At 39.4% G+C, this 17846-nt stretch overlaps 2 protein-coding genes across 13 annotated transcripts in view; one reads left to right on the top strand and one right to left on the bottom strand.

The window, feature by feature from the left end:
- Positions 1 to 4608, top strand: part of COMT (catechol-O-methyltransferase) — an 18948-nt gene extending 14340 nt beyond the window's left edge. For all 4 annotated transcript variants that reach the window (XM_010719985.3, XM_010719987.3, XM_003210866.4 and 1 more), the window contains exons 4-5: positions 1025 to 1156; positions 3361 to 4608. In XM_010719985.3, the coding sequence (XP_010718287.1) occupies positions 1025 to 1156; positions 3361 to 3540 (312 nt within the window). In that variant the 3' untranslated portion in view covers positions 3541 to 4608. The remainder of the gene's footprint in view (positions 1 to 1024; positions 1157 to 3360) is intronic.
- Positions 4609 to 8248: 3640 nt separating this feature from the next.
- ARVCF (ARVCF delta catenin family member) overlaps positions 8249 to 17846 on the bottom strand; it is a 219420-nt gene continuing 209822 nt past the window's right edge. For 8 of the 9 annotated variants that reach the window (XM_010719984.3, XM_031555926.1, XM_010719983.3 and 5 more), the window contains 3 exons: positions 17559 to 17650; positions 14956 to 15069; positions 8249 to 13577 (listed from right to left, as the gene is read on the bottom strand). In XM_010719984.3, coding sequence (XP_010718286.1) covers positions 14968 to 15069; positions 17559 to 17650 — 194 coding nt within the window. In that variant the 3' untranslated portion in view covers positions 8249 to 13577; positions 14956 to 14967. The remainder of the gene's footprint in view (positions 13578 to 14955; positions 15070 to 17558; positions 17651 to 17846) is intronic. The other variant, XM_031555925.1, reaches the window with a different exon arrangement.

Below are 17846 nucleotides of genomic sequence, written 5' to 3' on the forward strand. Positions count from 1 at the left end.
AAGATTTCATTGCGTGAACATACTTCAGATAGGATACATTTAGCTAAATATAATTGGTCACAATACATATACATATGCACCTAAAGTTTGCCTAGTGTGAGATGTCTCAACACCTTATATAGTTGACTGAGATGCAGGTATTTCCAGTCTATAATCCATCTCAGCCCCAGGCAATTATCTACAGCAGATCACAGGATTCACACCCATTGACCAGCCAACCAACTTTAACAGAGATGATAAAACTATTGGAAATAAATCCCACCTTGAAGATGAGATCTTCAGAGGTATTTCTTACCTTCTTGATAAGAACCTGAAATAATAGTGACATCTAAAATTGCATTTCCCTCCATCTAATTTAATCATCCGATGAACTATGAGTCATAAACCAGACAGATTTCCTTACTACTTCTTCCTTCCACTTAGAGAATATGGCACTTGCTTAACAGATCAGTGTGCAGCAATTTCTTTCAGCTTAACAGTATTTATGCCAATAAACCTATAAGGGAGGTACAATAGGCTCTGTCCTTCCTCCTTTCCTGGCCATATCAATTTTCTATGTGGTAGCTTCCAGATGCATTCTAAAGATTTGTATTCTTTTCATTTTCTGCTCCACTTTGAAATTCAACTGAGATGCAACTAAAAAAAGTAATAGAAGTATTGTTTTCAACACAAGATTCCCATGTTTCCACTGAAGAATCACATTATCTAACAAAAACAACAGGTCACTTTTTTTTCCACTTCTCCCTCTTTTTATAATAATAGAGAAGAAAAATATTTTGGAACATGAGTGAATTTGTTAAAACAAACAAACAAACAAACAAATAAAAAACACACACACACAGAAAAAAAGAAAGAAGTCCATATGACCCAACTCTACCAAATAATGGTAGAAGCTATATTCTGAGCCTCAATCTGAGGTTATATTGAACTCCAAGCAGGATCATTGATGTCTGGCCACAATTTAATATAAGCTAGAGGCATGTTCTTAATGGTTTGCAATTCATCAGATGGATTTGCATTTCAGGTAAAACTCCTAGAAGGCCCTTCAGAGGTAATTATCCCCCAGCTGAAAAAAAAATATGAAGTGGATACTCTGGATTTTGTCTTCTTGGACCACTGGAAAGACAGATATGCACCAGACACCATCCTGCTTCAGGTCAGTTTGCACAATTCCAATCTTAAAAGTACCAAATGCCTAAATGCCTGTGAGGTCTATATTCTAAATGAAGTACTTCCTCCTCTGTAAAATGAAGAATGACAGTCAAAATAGCAAACATATGAAAAAAGAGGTTTTGAGGGACAGGATCCTAAACTTTTATCTGGGACAACATCTCGCATAACACAGCTCAGAACAACTTGCCAAATACTGTTGAGTCATTTTATTTCACAAAAAATGGGTCTTCATTAGAAATCCCAGCTGGAGGAGTGCAGGGACTGGATCCTGCACTCTGGAAGGAATATCTTCATGGTCACTAAATGAAACACACGATCCAAAAACATCCCGGTCACAGGAGCAGGTAACACTCCGGACCTGCATATTGCTGCTCTACTTTTACTTCTCCAATTTCCTCAGTACAGCTTTTTCTGCTTGGAATTGTGGTGCCAGCAGAACTTTCTGATGAAATACTATTTTGTTAGCACAGGTGGGTTACCATCTTTCTGGGAGCCTTTTTTACACCTTATTATTTGATTTTACAGCAACCTTAAGAAAAACAATAGACTGCTCCAGAAAAGCAGCTGCTAGGGAAGTTCTGCCAAACTTTATCTGCAGCCCTAAATGAGGAAAAATTTTGTTCATTTCTTTCCAACATCCCATAGCCATAGGTGTTACAAAACAAGCTGTAACAGCAGTAGGCATTGATAGGTAACACTGGAAGTGAGGTAACTAAATACTACTTATGGATGGAAAGATATTTTCAAGTGTTAAACTAAGATTCACATTTGTATTTATCAACACAGCATACACAGACTCTCCTAGCTTTGGCACTACAGACCGATAAAACTTTCTAGAACTGCTTCTCTAGATGGAAGTGCCATTTTTGAGTTATTTTCTTCACAAATACACTTTTTTTTTTTTTTTTAAGCTACCTCTTACACTGAGAACCCACCATCTTCCTTTCTGATCCCCGCTTAAGGCTTACAGAAATATTTTCTCATCCAGGCTCTCCTGTTTATAAATTTCATTCCTGTTTTCCTGATAGCTGTTCAAAAAGGAAATTTGGTGTTACGAACAGCCAGTATTGAATTTACCAGGAGCTGAAGAAATTGTTTCTCTCTTCAGTTATTTTGAATCCAGAGAATGTTTTCTTTTAAACAGGCTGTGTAATGATAACTGAGGTCTTTCCACTGGGAAGAGATAGCTGCACCCTTATCAGAGCTTAACCTCCATAACATGACCAAAACTAACAGGCAGTTCACCTCCAAATTTGTGATTTGTCTGGTGCATCTGTGAGACAAAGTTGCTTTGCTTAAAAACTAAGAAAATCCAGAGGAGAAAGAGGAAGAAAAAATCCCCACTTTTTCTCAGATGTTAAAAGCTTTCTAACTCAGTTTTAGCATCTATTTCAAATGGCCCAGACAGCATTCCTCTTCATGCACATCTAGAAAAGCCTGACACAAACAATCTGAAATCCTAGTGACCAGTGGGAAATACATGTCACTTGCAGGCTTCTGTGAGTTGCGGGCCAGAGGATGTTTGCCTGAATATTGCAAGATACTTACATCTTGTGGAAATTTGTCCAAGTGATCTTCCTTGTGCACTAATCCTGCTTCACACCCAGCTCCTGAACAAAGCAGCAGAAAGCTGTACAAGGTGAAAGGAAAGCAAGCTCAGAACATCTCACTTATTCTGTTAGCGTATTTGGAGTTTTACCAGGACAAGCCAAAGCAGACTGGTACATGCCAGTCTCTCAGATGACCTTGATAGCTACTAAAATTTAATGCCGTATTAAAAAAAAAAGGTATCAAACTTTAGGCATGAAAGCCAAAACAAAACCCTCTTATTAATCACGTACCTGTGTTTGGAAATGATACAAGCAGCAAACTGCACTCCTCCACTGCACTTGATTTGTTTTCTCAGAACCCAAAAGACCCAACTTTATCAGCATCTCTGGAATGTTCCACCAATGTGTGTTACCAAGTGTTAGCAGAAGTAAATCAGAATGCTAAATGTGACAACAAAGGACTGAGCTCTCTGGCTAGAGAGTTGTTCAGCTTCTCCTATGCCTTTTTTTCCTCCTTTCCAAATCAATGGATTTTTAATGCATGCACTTTAACGTGACGTGGTTAATACAAAAGCAAATTGCATTCAAGACAACGTCAGCTTAACAGCCACCATGAAGCAATTTCTCTTCTTTTTAGGAATGCAGCTTGCTGAGGAAGGGCTCAGTTCTTCTGGCTGACAATATCATCTTCCCAGGAGCTCCTGAATTTGTTAAATATATCCGCAACAACCCCCGTTTCCAATGCAGGACGTACCCATCTCATCTGGAATATATGAAAGTGCAGGATGCTATGGAAAAGGCTGTGTTTTTGGGATAAAGACAGCCATTAATACTATCTTTGTTTCTAATGACATAAATGTAACTACACAGGTTAACTTGACTGTGCTTTACATTTTGCTGTTTGTATTTTGAAGCTTATCATCTAGTGGGAATCATTTTTTACCAGGTGGAAACCAAGAGTTGGAATAAGTAGGGCATCCACTTAAAGGCCCATTCCACTGCTTCACATCATTCAGCAAACCCAAGGTGATCAACATATTGTCAAACAACACAGTCTGTTATTTTGAGCTCAAACACGAACAACCACAGTTGGTGAGGTTAGAGTAAAAGTCACTCAATTTCTAAGAACTTGTGTTCTAAAGCTAAACTGTCTTACCATTCTCAAGTGTGATAAAAGCATGCATGTTGCAAAAGAAGAACTCCTCAGAAACCCCGGTCATGCTAAACTATTATCATGCCACTTCCACCAGTGAAGGTTCCTATAATAATGTCAGATGCATTTGTGCATGGCTGAAAATGTTAATCATCTCCATGCTGAAGAAAAGGGCACATACTGAAAGAAGAAAAAGCTACACAGTGATGGCAAAGTGTAACAGAATTATGCATAAGACAAAAAAAAAAGTTATTATATCTGCACATGCAGAGATAATTGGAGAAGTGAGCAGATTAAAATAAACACAACATAACAAAAAAAAAAGGTTGTTTCTAACAGAAAATCAAAATGACAGAGTCACTGAGATCTTGAGAAAATACTACTCATCCCGTTGTTACATTTACTCATTCCTTTATTATACTGTATATATATATTGTGTGTGCATTCGAGAGGCAAGGCAAGCTGCTTATTCTAAAGCATTATGTATATTTAGTGAGAATGGGTTTTACCAGGTGGGTTCTGCACACCTTGTTTAACCTATGAGTTGTAGTTAGCATTCAATGGCAAGGTTTATTAGCGAGAAGATTTATAAAACCAAATCTGAAGTCTCTTAACTCACCTGAACAATACAAAAATCTACTTTATTTCCTTCTATGCCCTGCTGTGATTACATAATGAGTCAATGGTTGCTTTTATGAATAAAAACTAAAAAATAATGGAGAAGAAAAGTGACTTCCTCTGTTTTCCATGGATTCTGCACTGTACTTGAGATTTCCAGCCTTGGAACTACCACAGGAACACTGAACAGTTCAAAATCAGAGGTAACTTCTTTCTTGTAATTTTCATCAGTGATTCTTTCAGACTTGTTATCAGTTTCTTCCTTTTACAGCTCACCTTTCTAAAGAGTTATCTGTCCTGGCCCGGGTGCTACAGAAAATCCATCCTGAGGACACCAGTAATGAACATTGTAGAAAATTACCCCACAGTATAAAAGAAAAAATGTTACAGGCAAGGGTGACACAGTTCAGAAGTAGACCAAGAAAGCCATGGTGAACTCCATTAGAAGCAGGTCCTCTTGTTATTGACAGTCAATTCAATATAAATGGGTCAGAATCTTTCAGGTGATACCAAGCAAGTTATCTAAAAGTTTCAAAGAAGAAAATAATCTTCAAGCCCGCTTACTGGCATGTACAAGTTTCTAGAGTGCAATGGAAACCCTGCATAATTGCAGATGACCAGATTTCTCTTTATGTGCAGCTAAGATCATGTCTTCAAAGATTCTTCTTTCATTTCTAGCTTTAAACACTTCTGCATCTAAACGGACACTCCTGCCAAAGCAGGGCACTGAACACAGACTGGTAAACAAACCGAAGTCTCAGAGATGCATGCTCATGGCTACCTAGGTAGGGACAGACTGTTTCTGCACTTTTACAACAGAAAATCAGAAAAATAAATTCCTACTGCTATTTAGGCCTAAATTTCTGTGTAAGAGACCATCAAAAAAATTAGGGATAGATAGATAGATAGATAGATAGACAGATAGATAGATAGATAGATAACTTCTAGAATTAGCTTGGGTATTTCAAAAGATGCATCAATAGATAAGAAATGTGCAGTATGTGTGCAAATGTAACTGCCACCCTGTAGAATAAAGAAGATACCAACCACATGGCAAGCTGTAAAAAAAACAAAACCAAACCACAAAAAACAGTGCATCATTAGATTATTTACAAAATTTTACATGCAAGATCATTTTTTTTGCTTGACAGCACTTTTGAAATGCTTGTAATTATTGGTGACAAAGGATGAAAAGGAAAATGCCTGATTAGATGACTGGCAATTAGAAAATAGGCTTTTGGTCAGTTAAGCAAATGTGATCTTGAGCCACCAGTATAAAAATGTGAGGTATCCAAGGGAGAAGGGTTACTTTTTAAAATAAAATCATGCTTTGAATTCTGTAAGAAGCAAAAGGCAGACAATCATTCCTCTAATTCAGATATATTCTAAAAACAAAGCAAGTGTTACTGCAGTATCAACTTACTGAATTAGGAGACACAACCTATTCTTACATGAGCCAGTTATGGAATGGGGCACCTGGAAATGTGTTTAAAGATTGCTGTGAGCACATCAATGATAGAAAACGTCAAATTGAAAGAACTCTTCTAAAACACAACCATCAGCCAATTCTCACAACACGTCACAAATGATTGATCCCAACAAATACTGTTAATTAAGTTTTATTCTGGAAATGACAGCTACTCTCTATGTACTCTTAGTGATTGAGGCAAGACGTTGAATTGAGGCCTGGTTTCTGTTCAACCTCTCTGTTACCTCAAAGGGACACGATATCTTTCAAAATATTGAACTGACTCTTTACATCAGTATAGAAGGGAAGTGGAGAATTTATGAGGAAGTCAAAGCCAGCTTAGTTCCTTTTAGTTTCTACTTTAATACCGAATTGAGCATAATAGCACTCATGTAGCAACCGTTACAGAGGAAATTACCCACCAGAGCAAACAGCAGTCTTATGTCTGTACAGGAGCTGCCTCCCCCTGATACAAGGAAGTGAAAGCACCCTATGAAAAATTCTGAGCTGTGGGTCAAAAACATCAGATGCATACGTGAACAGAAACCCCTAGGAGACCATGAGAGACTACTGAGATCCTAACTGCCCCAAAGAAGGATAACACTACTACATGTATGCTTGTTTAGTTGATTTGAGCTGTCAATCAATTAAGAATAAATTATTAAGTATCACATGAATAACAGTTTACTATGTCTGCACACTTAAACATTGTAAAATAATTTTGGTGTCTGCCTGTACAGCTCAGCTGATGATCCCACTGTAAAACAACAGCTCCCAGTGCAACAGACCACCCCCCGTCAGCCAGTACCACAATGAGGTTATGCCACTGCTCTTTAATTATACAGAGATCTTCACAGTAAGACACTGAGGAAGACAGCGGTAAGGGCAGAATGTTCTCCAGAGACACTGCTGAAGCCTGAAACAGGTGAGGGCTGTGACATTTCCTGCCCGTTGTTACCAGGTTAACCTTTCACCTGCAGGACTTGCTGCTTCCATTTGCCCAACTTGCGATAAGCTGAAAATGAAATCACTTTGACAGCTAAAAAAGGTCAGTTGTAGAAATAGCATATTTGTGTTAGCTCAGTACCTTACCTACAGCATCTGCTATTCATTATCATACTATTGCATTCAGAGGAAAAAAAAAATCAGATTCCTCATTTCAGTACAATATGGATGCTACTTTGGAACAAGATGCTAAGCTCAGGATCTCACATCTTACCACCCCACACTTGAAAATAGATCCTCCTGCTACAAGAACAGAATCTAGAAATGACTTGACAAGATTCTTGGGGATGCATGACGCATTGCACCTGAAATAAGGAGGGAAGGTGAGCTGAAGACAACCTTCCCAGTCTGTCAGCAAACATCCACAAGTAAATGGAACCTTACAGTCTTCTGAATGGTACAATCAGGCATTAACATACAGCAAACTCTCATGGTCAGCAATGGTTCATCAACCTTTAATTCACAGAAAATCTGACCTGAACTCTGCCAGACCCTGCACAACACTCACGTCAAGATTTACAGGGTTTTGTCAAGTTTCATGAACGTCAATAACCATAATATGTTTAGGTGAAGCCCTACTGACTTTCTCAGCACAGATGAATGTGCCAGGGAGAGGCAGTCCTTGGGAGAATTACCCAGAAAGGATGTGTCAGCAATTGGCTGTTACTTGGAATACCGACTTCTCAGTATAGGGTTTTTTCCCCCAACAGATGTAAATTGTTTAGCACATCTCCAAAATAACAATTTTTCATTGAAACCAAATCTCATGCATAGACTATGATGAACATAAAAGATTTTCTGTTATTATTTTGCAGTTATATTTTTGAGAATATTTGCAGACATTCCAGAGATGTGAAATCTCTGTAAAATTACACAGATTTTACAACCAAACTGGGAGAGGTTAAATAGCTTCTCAAGTGGAAAAGACATCAGCAAGTTTGGTTTGTGGTCCCAAATGTGCATTTCTCTGAGCAGTGATTGAGGTGTCTTCCTCAAAGAAACAGGCCTGTACATTAAAAAGGGGAAAAAAAGCATGACCTACAGTCCAAAGCCCTTAGAGGACTTTGTGCTACAGCTACAGCATATGGCAATAAATCAAACATCTCCAGGTGTACTAGTTTAAAGGATATTCCAATTGCCCTCATTACCACTGACCTTTTACTAACACAGAGTGCTGACCTGAGCTAGCGTTGAATAATTCCCTGCCACAGAAAACTGCTGTTGCAAAGCCGAAAGAATATTTGAGTTACCTGATATAACAAAAAGATAACCAATGGCACATATATTCTTTCCAGGCATGGTTTATTGAAAACACACCAAATTGTTATCCTACATACCTGGTTTTCTAACAAGCATTCTACTTGTCTGCATTATGGAAAGATCCTATAATAATAATACATTCTGTCACGGTAACATTTGTTCCATGAAAAGCATAATCCACCTTTTTTCCTCTCCATACTGGTAAAATCAAACCATTCTAAGTGTTTCAATTTATAGTACAGTGTAAATACAATGCAAAACCCCACCAGTCTAAACTACAGAGAGAATGTTGAGCAGTATTACAGAAAACACGTTGTTGATTTATTTTTCTTTTTTATTCTCCTACCATGAAAATTTTAAGGCACATGATAGTTACAAACACATTAGCTACTAATTACCAGTAAGCTTCTTAGTCTAGTTACTTTGTTTTTCCAAAAAGTAAGAACCAGATTGGCAGGCCTTGTAGTATCTGCACTATCTTCCTCCTCATTGCAAAGGACTTCCTAACACCCTATCCCGATGTAAAACTTAAGACAGAATAAAAGAGATTCATAACAACTTTCCTTTAAATGCACTAGATTAGTTACTGTACCAATAAATCAGAGGATTTCTCTGACAAAGATAAGGAAACACCAGATTTTATGGGCATTAAAATAAAAACACTGTGAGAAACTATGCCTATATAAACACCTTCAAAAACTGTGAGAGTACAATCCAACCCCAACAGCACAAAACTTCAGGCTGAGCTTACTGGCACACTATAGTTTACAGTGAGTGGGCAGCTAGACAGAAGGGACTGTAACCAGTCTGTAATGTATTCATGTGGCTTCTGAAGCTTCACTTACTCCACGTGTTTAAAATGTGCCTCTCTCTCACAAGCAGCGGAGCCCGTAAGCTCAACTTTAAGGCAAGTAACAGAAAGTAACTCACCACCTTCAAGATAACAAAACTGCTGGAGGAGCGAAAACTGCTTTGCCCAGCATAAACTGTGTATGCTAGAAGTCATCACTGAAAACTATTCCTCTCATTTGGCAGGAGCTCACTAATTGGCTTTAACATGCCACCCCCAGTTCCTTAATGCATCACTTAACGAGTCAGTTCCTAGTCCCCAAGTCAATCCCTTTTATGAAGTCTTGGCAAAGGAGACGAGATTTACTTTCCTAATATATACACTTAGAATCTGTGGGTCTGAACGCGCAAGTGTAGAACCAGGACACTCAGGTGTTCTGCCCATAAGACTTCTGGCTGCCCAAGCTGCTCCCTGGGGAACATTTCAAACTGGCAACCATCTTTGATCTGTCAAGTTACACTGACAGCTAAATTACTTTTTAGCTCCAACACAGAAACAAAATGTCTTTATATCTTGCCTTTCTGCTGGATGCTGCACAAACAGAATCACAGAATCCTTGGAGTTAGAAGGATTGATCACTCATCCACTCAACAGCCCAACTTGATGCTTATCTGGCAGTCTCGACACGCAATGTTAAGTGGCCCCATCAGTGTTGTTACTTGGTTTTCCGTTCTGTTTAACCTCCACAGCCTACTGAACGTGCCTGGGCGGTGAGCAAGCCATCTCCCTGGGATGAAAGTTCAGCAGTTACTTGCCATCAGAAATCTCTTCCATCCCCTGTTATCTCAGCCCTTACTGGGCCATCAAATTTCCTCCTCCTCTTTATTAGGAGTCTTGCAACATCCATCTTCTCCTTCCACAACCACCCCTCCCACTTAAATTTCTGCAGGTATAAATCTCTTCTACCCCAGCTCTTTGCAGACAGACTGCCTCCAGTTTTCACAGTGGAAACAACAGGAAAAGAGGAGGTCACATACCTGAGCCCTAAAAAGCACTGCCTGCCTTTGAGCAGGAGCCTCTAGACCATACTGCAGCATTAGTTACACACACTGCCACTTTCCCTTCTTAACATACTGTCCCTGCTGCCAAAACAAACTCAACAATTACTGGTTTATTTACCCACATTCAGAATTGCTCAACCAGCCCAGTCACACTTGAATTAACAAGGAGAGATGGAGGGACAGGTGTGGACACACATCCCACCAATGCATTCCAGAAGTTAATGTGTGGCCACAGATGAAAAGGACAATGGATAAACCACCAAACTAAGTTCAAAGTATCTTGCTAGAGATTTTGGCTTGTGAGCTGATAGTACAAGGCAACAGTCTCATATGCAAGTCATTCTCAATCCATTTTCTTTCCGCATCATCTGAACAACAGCTTGGTGAGAAGAAAAAAAAATTAACACAGTAACGTAAATGATGCATTATTGGTTATTGCTACATACCTAGGAATTCATCATTACTGTAAGGCATGGGAAGGGCAAAAGTAAGATGTCATTTCCTAGGAGAACGTCTTGGCACATGGACTTGGTATTTTACCTCTTATGTACTATCCTTTGCTGTTTTGTTGCAATAAGCCATGTTCTCAACTCTAAGCCATTGGGGCTGCCAAGAACACTTTATCCCAGGGAAAAGGAAGAAGAACAGTTTGCTACAACAAGCCTGGGCAGCCAATTCCATCTAACCTGACAGGGAGGTTTGCCTGACAGAGGATGCAGTATAAATATGAAAAGGTCTTCGGGGGGGGAAGTCGGATAGGCCTGAATTTGCTTCTCAAGTTTTCCTTAGTGTTTTTAGTTTGATTCATTAATGATGAAGACAAAAATAGATACCCACACAGATTTTGAGTGTCCTTGTAGTGCCCCACTGAGAGCCATTTGATATCTGGCACAGGCGGTCACGGACACAACTGGCCCCCAGTCACATCACTTCCCCCTTTCCTGCAATTTTCTCTTCTAACCTCTTGCTGGCTTTGAAATATTTGTACAACAACTAAATCACAAAGTCTTAGCAGAGACTCAACAGTCAGGTCTTTATTTTAAATGAACTTTTGCTCAGACTCCTTTGGTAAATATATGGTTTGAAGTAGATCAGGGACAGACTGACAGCATGGCCCTTTTCTTAAACTGTTCTAGTTAGCTACAAAGCAGGTTCCATTGCTAATTACTGAACGTTTTTAAAAAAATCCTTTCATATACAAAAAGAATACACCAAGTACATAACCAAAAGTGATATAAAACGTTTCTGTGTAGCTTGGTTAAAAGGGTCTCCGCGTATTGGCAGAACAAGTATGAAAAGAGCACCATTGATATAATATACAGTCAGACTATGTATCTGGTTTCATTGCCACACTTTATGTCTACACATAGAGAGACACTGCCTCTGACACAGATGTTGATAATCACAGATGCATCTCTGCTTCCCTTGATCTGCTGAGCATTTTTGGTCCAACAGGACTCTCATGCAGGTGAAAAACCCCACAAATATTTGCTATCTTAATTTGCTCTGAGCAACTTCACCTTCTCTATGATCCAGAAGTAACTACTGCAATGTACATAGAAGATGAGGGTCAAAAGGGAGGAGGGTGAAGGAGCACATGTATCATCCGAATCACTGACAGCTTCTGGCATCAGTCTTTTTCCCTGAATCAACAAATGCTTCCCTCTCCTGCAAACTACTTTACATGGTTTTTTATTAACCTATCCTCTGCACAACAATATATATATAGATATATAGATTTATTTATTTATATATATGTATTCATGTCAATTTTTTAATATACTCATGAAGATAGAAAGCTCTTGGTACTTGCTTTTTTTTGTGTTTTTAATTTTTTTCTTTTTTTCTTTTTTTTCTTTTAAACAAAAACTTCAGACGTTTACTATTACAGTAATATTTTGGGTGAGGCAAGGTTGTTGGATATTTCCCCTTTTTAATTACAAAGGAAATGGCAGGCACTGAAAACCCCAAATGATGTTTGCTAGGCTCAAAAATGTGCTTTCCACTCACACCATTTTTAGGAGCTTATTTAGAATTAAACATGGCAACCAAAACAAAGTCAGCAAAAGCCCTCTGATGCTACTAGTGAGATATTTCATTCCTATTCTCTTCTGCTGCCCTCCCTTGACCAATGCCTGGAGAAAATCAGTGATCTAAAGTCACTTAGTTCATGGCATTATCAGATTCTGTATATGCAGCGTAGTTCTCTGTTCTCATGAGGTAAAAACTCTGCCTTATCAGAGCACACCATGGCATCTAAGAGGAGAACATCTGCACATGGATGATTTTCATACCACCAAGAATATGTAACCTCAAAACAAAATCAAGGGAACACAGAAATGACGATGATTTAAAAAATGTCTAATCTGTTCCCTTTATGACATTTTCCACCAGGATCTGTAGCCCAAAGCAAACATGGATCCAATAGTGATAAATTTACCATCAAATAAAAATGAAAGACCCATCTAAAACATATATAGTGTGTTCAAAATAAGACATCCTGCGAAGAAGCTTCTATTTCTTCCAATGTGTTAACAGCTACAGCAAAATAACTTGTGAATTGTCATCAATATAACACTGATACAATTAAAATGTAAAAGCTCCTTACTACCATCTTTGAGAATAAGAAAATAAAAAGCCAGCCAACTCCATTTCTCAGCATACATTTCTGAACTGGGGACATTAGAACCTTCATGTGAAAATAAAAGCAGAGCCATTACAGAATTCAAAAGGCAGAAGTACTGTACATCAGATTATAACCATAATATAGCACTGTGATTGATATAGCGTACTCTAAAAGCAGATTTATACAGCTTGCATCAATTTTCTTATCTACTCTCCAGTTCATTTGGCCAGCATTTAGTATTTTTTGTTCTGTATTTTCTCTTCATTGAAATTCAATAAACCCACTCAACATTCCTGCAATTCCTGTTGAAATAACGAAGAAAACCTCAGCATTTTTCAAAAACTCTTTAAAAGTGTTAGATTCACAGTTCAAAATAAATCCCCCCAAATAAAAAGAAAACAATGGGATCCAATCCATAAAAGTGCTATTATCTTCATGACTACACCTAAGGTATCATTTCAAATATTCTGCAGTTCACTTATGAAGCTGTCCTCTTTGCTGCTGCATGACCTTTGCTTCTCATTCTTCCACATGTAAGAGTCACCTAAGAATGCAGCCAGCCGGATGGAACTTGGATTCTCTTTTCTTGCTTGCTTTATTCTTGCAGGAGATGGGAGGGAGCAGGAGGCAGCTATGTCTGGTGGGAATGTAACTGATTTAAAAAGCAAACTGTCTTGCTGTAAGGCATGGTGCTCTGGGGTTGGCAATGGCAGTCAGTTGTGTTTTCTCCCTGCATTCTCTTAGAATCCGCAGCCTTGTCAGTGATGCAGCGCCCTCCAGATCGGAATGGCAGTGGTGACTGATGAAATCCTGTGTCAATTCAATGTTTTTTTCTCCCCCTCAATTAAAAAAAAATGTGGTTGGACTCTAGGCCTGCAAAATAAAGCCAGAACTGATTAATACCAGCAAACAACGTGGCACTGGTGATCTCCATCCCATAGTGGTAGAACAATGAATGGAAATCCTAATGTATCTCAGTGTATGGGGTTGTTGAAAGGTCTGACTGGGAGAAAATGAGCACAGACTTCATTCAAAGTCCCACCCATACGCATTCACTGCTAAGAAGAGTGCAAGACTGGAGGTGTACAGGCACTGCACACGTTGGCTCAGCCAGAGGGCAAAGATAAACAAGGCTGACTGCACAGCACCGACCTGATGCATTAAGCCAACACTGCCAGGGCCTGCTGCGTGGCTACACAAGGCTACCAGGGGGCTTTTAAAGACTGCTCTGGCCAAGCACTTCCAACCCAGGAAGAGAAACAACCTGCAAACACATTGTACTTGTACTAGAGTCTTTAAAGGAGAAACATTTCTGGGGAAACCTCAAAAATGAAAATCCCACACATACAAGAGCTCTCTCTCCCACTACTGCATGTGATTTCCATGTCTAATTATGAGAGTAGATCGCACTCCACTTTTTGGAATTTGAGGCTCAAAGGCCTATTATCCACTCCAATAGCCTTTGCAACCATTTCTTAGGTGTTTCTTCAGCCAGCCAGGGGCACAAAATCAGCTATTCCAAATGGGGCATCACGTCTGACATTGACGGATGGTACAACCAGGGTAGAGGACTGTCTAGCAAAACAGCAGGAGACAGATTAGCAGTAGCAGGGAATAAAGAAAGGATAGTGACATTATAAGGGACTTGGCTCATGGCAAAGGCAGAGAGCTGTAACGCAACAAAAAGGCGCCTTTCTTTAACAACAGAATAAGAAAGACTTGGGAAGTGGGAGTTGTGCCTTGATGTTTATTGTGTAATCAAAATCACCTCCCCTTGCAAAGTAACTGTGTATAGGCAGCAGCTTTCCTGCAGATGGGCATGGCTTTGTAATTCTAGGGAACCTCAGGGGACATCCACAAATATAGAAGGATATGCTTTTTCTTTTAGTCTCAGACTAATCCTTATAGTGAGTCTGAAGGGCGAAAAAAAATGGTTGGAAGTAGAAACACACTATTTAAATTCATTCCCATGGCCTTCCAGGAGAAATATTCCACATTTTGGCTGACAGCCAATCATTCAAGATACTACTGTGCTGTAGTTATTTGACAGATTATTTTTTTAATCAAACAGGAGTGTTTGATTGCATTTCATTAAAGACACAGTGAATAATATAAATACACGTTTTCAAATGTATTTTCCTTTCTCTGAAAGGACTCAGTTAGCAGTTAGCCTTGAAGAGATTCCATAGCTGAACAGATCATGCAAAAGACAAGTTAATCACTAGCACCAATTACCATTAAAATGACCTACCATGCATGCAAATTAGACCCAGGAGTCAACAGGCTGGGGTTTAATGTCACGAGCATCCACCAGATTCACCGAAGCCCTGTTACTCCTGTTAATGTTTTTCCTATTTGTGTCATTCTGCAGCACAGGGTGAGGAGTTAAAAGCAAAACAGAGCGGATTAATTAAACAAAACCACCAAACAAGTCAGCTCAAAGGAGCACAAGGGAAAATTAGTGGTGGAGAAAGTAACAAGATCAGCAAAGGCACAATACCAACAAGAGCACTTGCAGCAGCCAAAGGCTGCACTTCTCTGCCACCATTATTCAAAATGCTTGGCCACTCTTGAGCTTCAAAGCCTCGGTTATTGAACAGTTTACAAACCAGAAGACCCCAGAGTTCTCTTTCACAGGACAGGGAAAAGGAAGAGTAGCAGCTACTCAGGCTTTGCTCCAGCTGAGGACTGCTTTTGAGGCATATAACAAGCTGAATTCAGGCAGCCCTTTATCCCTAAAACCAGGAGGCAGCATAAAGTATGGCTGGCACATAACCAAGGTGAAGTATTTTTTATCCTGTTCCTCTAAAAGCAAAGCGACTGCTTCCTGGAACTCTGGGTTGTGCTTCACCTCAGACATACACTGGGAGTTTGGGCTGAGTGATATGATTTTGAAAATCACGTCCATGAACTCTGAGTGGCAAAAATAACAACTATTTGTTAACTCTTCTGCCTTAGCCTGTTTCTTCTGGAAAGACATTTTCTGTCAAGCTTGTACTGATCAAAATACTTATGTCACTTAATGCATCTGTTCTCACTGCATCCTCATGATACACATTACAACTGTTATGAGGGGACAAAAAGTTTATACCATTAGTACTGGTTCGAGCTGGGCCATCTCTTGTCACTTCAGAGCAACACTGGAGGAGGGAGCATACACTCTGAATTCAGTAATCAGGTTGTATCAGTTGCCAAAAAAAAGCTACACAAATGAGAGAGCACAACCACCTCCAAGTGGCAGGTGAGAGTGTGCTCTTCTGTCTTCACCAGACCCTGTCAAGCAGAAATGTACTGGGAAGGTTTAGAGAGAAAGGTGGTCACTAGTGAATAACTTTAATAGTGTTACCACACATCTGGACTTAGCAAAGAAGCTGCAAGATGACTAAACAGGAAAACTGCAATGGCTGCTCTCTTATCAAAGAGGTTTCTGAGTGGCAGAGGCTTCCTAAACAACCTACTGCTCTGATGCTCACTTATTTCTAGGACTGTTCAAAAGAGAAAAGGGGTGGGAAGTGAGCTTCCCGCTGAATCTAAGGGATCAGTGTTTCAGAACAGCCACATTACTCCAGACCATTTACTCAAGGCTCACTGGTTCAAAACAGGAAGCCATGTTTGGCACTGCAGAGTTGACACAAGACAATGAGCAATTATATTAAAAAGTTTCACTGGGCAGCCTCCAGCAGAATGCAACCATACCCAGAACTGGCAAATTGGAAAGGAGTGAACTGTGCTTAAAACTGCAGCTGGATTTAAGCCATTCTCCAGCATATACCTTCACAGAAAGGGAGGACATAGAAAGAAATGCATGAACAGGCAAATTAACATAGGCAGACTGACACAGAAGGATATCTTCCTGGTCCACAAACAATAAAAAGATTTTTCTGCAAATCACATTTTAATTTCACTTCAATATAGTGTTTTTCTTTCAATTCACTCAAGTTAATTGTTTCAAGTGAACACAAATCACCTGGATTTTCTGATATTATCAGCAATATGCTGAAGGTTATTAAGGACAGTTTTTTTACAGACTAACAACAGTATTTCATATCACTGATTCTTGGTTCACTGAATCTTTTTTTTTTCCTCTCAGAAATGACCTACCCTACAAGCTTGTTTTGAGGCCAGGGAGAAGTTATGGCCACAGCATTGTTAGAAACATTAAGCAACTTTTAAATAAAAAGATCTACTGAAAAAGCATAGCAATGCAACAGAAATTCAACAGAATCCACTAAGATACGTTTGCACACAACCCTCAAGGCAAAACACTTTATGAAGAGAGATTGTTGTTGTTGCTGTTGAATTAGAAAATGGTCTAAATTTGTTTTTAGAAGGCACACACCCAGAAATATGGACATCTTCCTCTCCATCTCCTTGGCCCACACCCATTGTCTACAGTCAGGACCCTGAGTGAGTGCTGGTGAAATGAATGCTGCTCACCACACTGCTCTAGACAGATGCACAAGCTGACACGTACTTCTCATGGTGAAAACAATAAAGCAGTGTGATGTTTGGAAGTGACTGTTCTCAGAATAAAGACTGAATACAGTTATTCACTATAGGCAAGGGAATGCTGCCTGCACAAAGATTTTCTTACAACCTCATTCATTTCCAAGAACATATCAATTGCCTGCATTTACTTCTGCACTGGAAAGCAGCATTTTGTTTTTATTTCTAGTTAGCCAGTGCTAGGATAGGAAATGCTGCTTTTATCTTAACATTGGGCAAGCAAAAAACAGACACCAAAAAAACCCTTTACAGCCCTCTAGTGAGTAACTACCCTTTTCTTGCTGAGCACACCAGGCTCTGTTTCCTCTAAAGGCACTAACTAGCATTGAGCAATAAGGGGAATCTCACTTTCAAAGGTTCTTTCTCTGAGGCGTCCCCTGTGTTGTCGCTGGTCTTGTATTTGCGCTCCTTGTCCCGGTGATCGATGGTAGAGTATCCATCTGAGGAGGAATAATATGACAGTTAGGCATGAAGCACAACGAAGAGCAAAATAGAGCTGATGTTAGCAGTATTCTTCAGCAAAGAAGCAGGAAAATAGACCATCAAAACCCAGAGATGCTGGCAGCCTGCTTCTCACATATGCTCCAGCTCTGAAATTTTACTTTCACCAGTTTAAAACAGAAAAGCTCTTTTTTT

The sequence above is a fragment of the Meleagris gallopavo genome, chromosome 17 (assembly GCF_000146605.3).
Source record: "Meleagris gallopavo isolate NT-WF06-2002-E0010 breed Aviagen turkey brand Nicholas breeding stock chromosome 17, Turkey_5.1, whole genome shotgun sequence".
Classification (NCBI taxonomy): domain Eukaryota; kingdom Metazoa; phylum Chordata; class Aves; order Galliformes; family Phasianidae; genus Meleagris; species Meleagris gallopavo.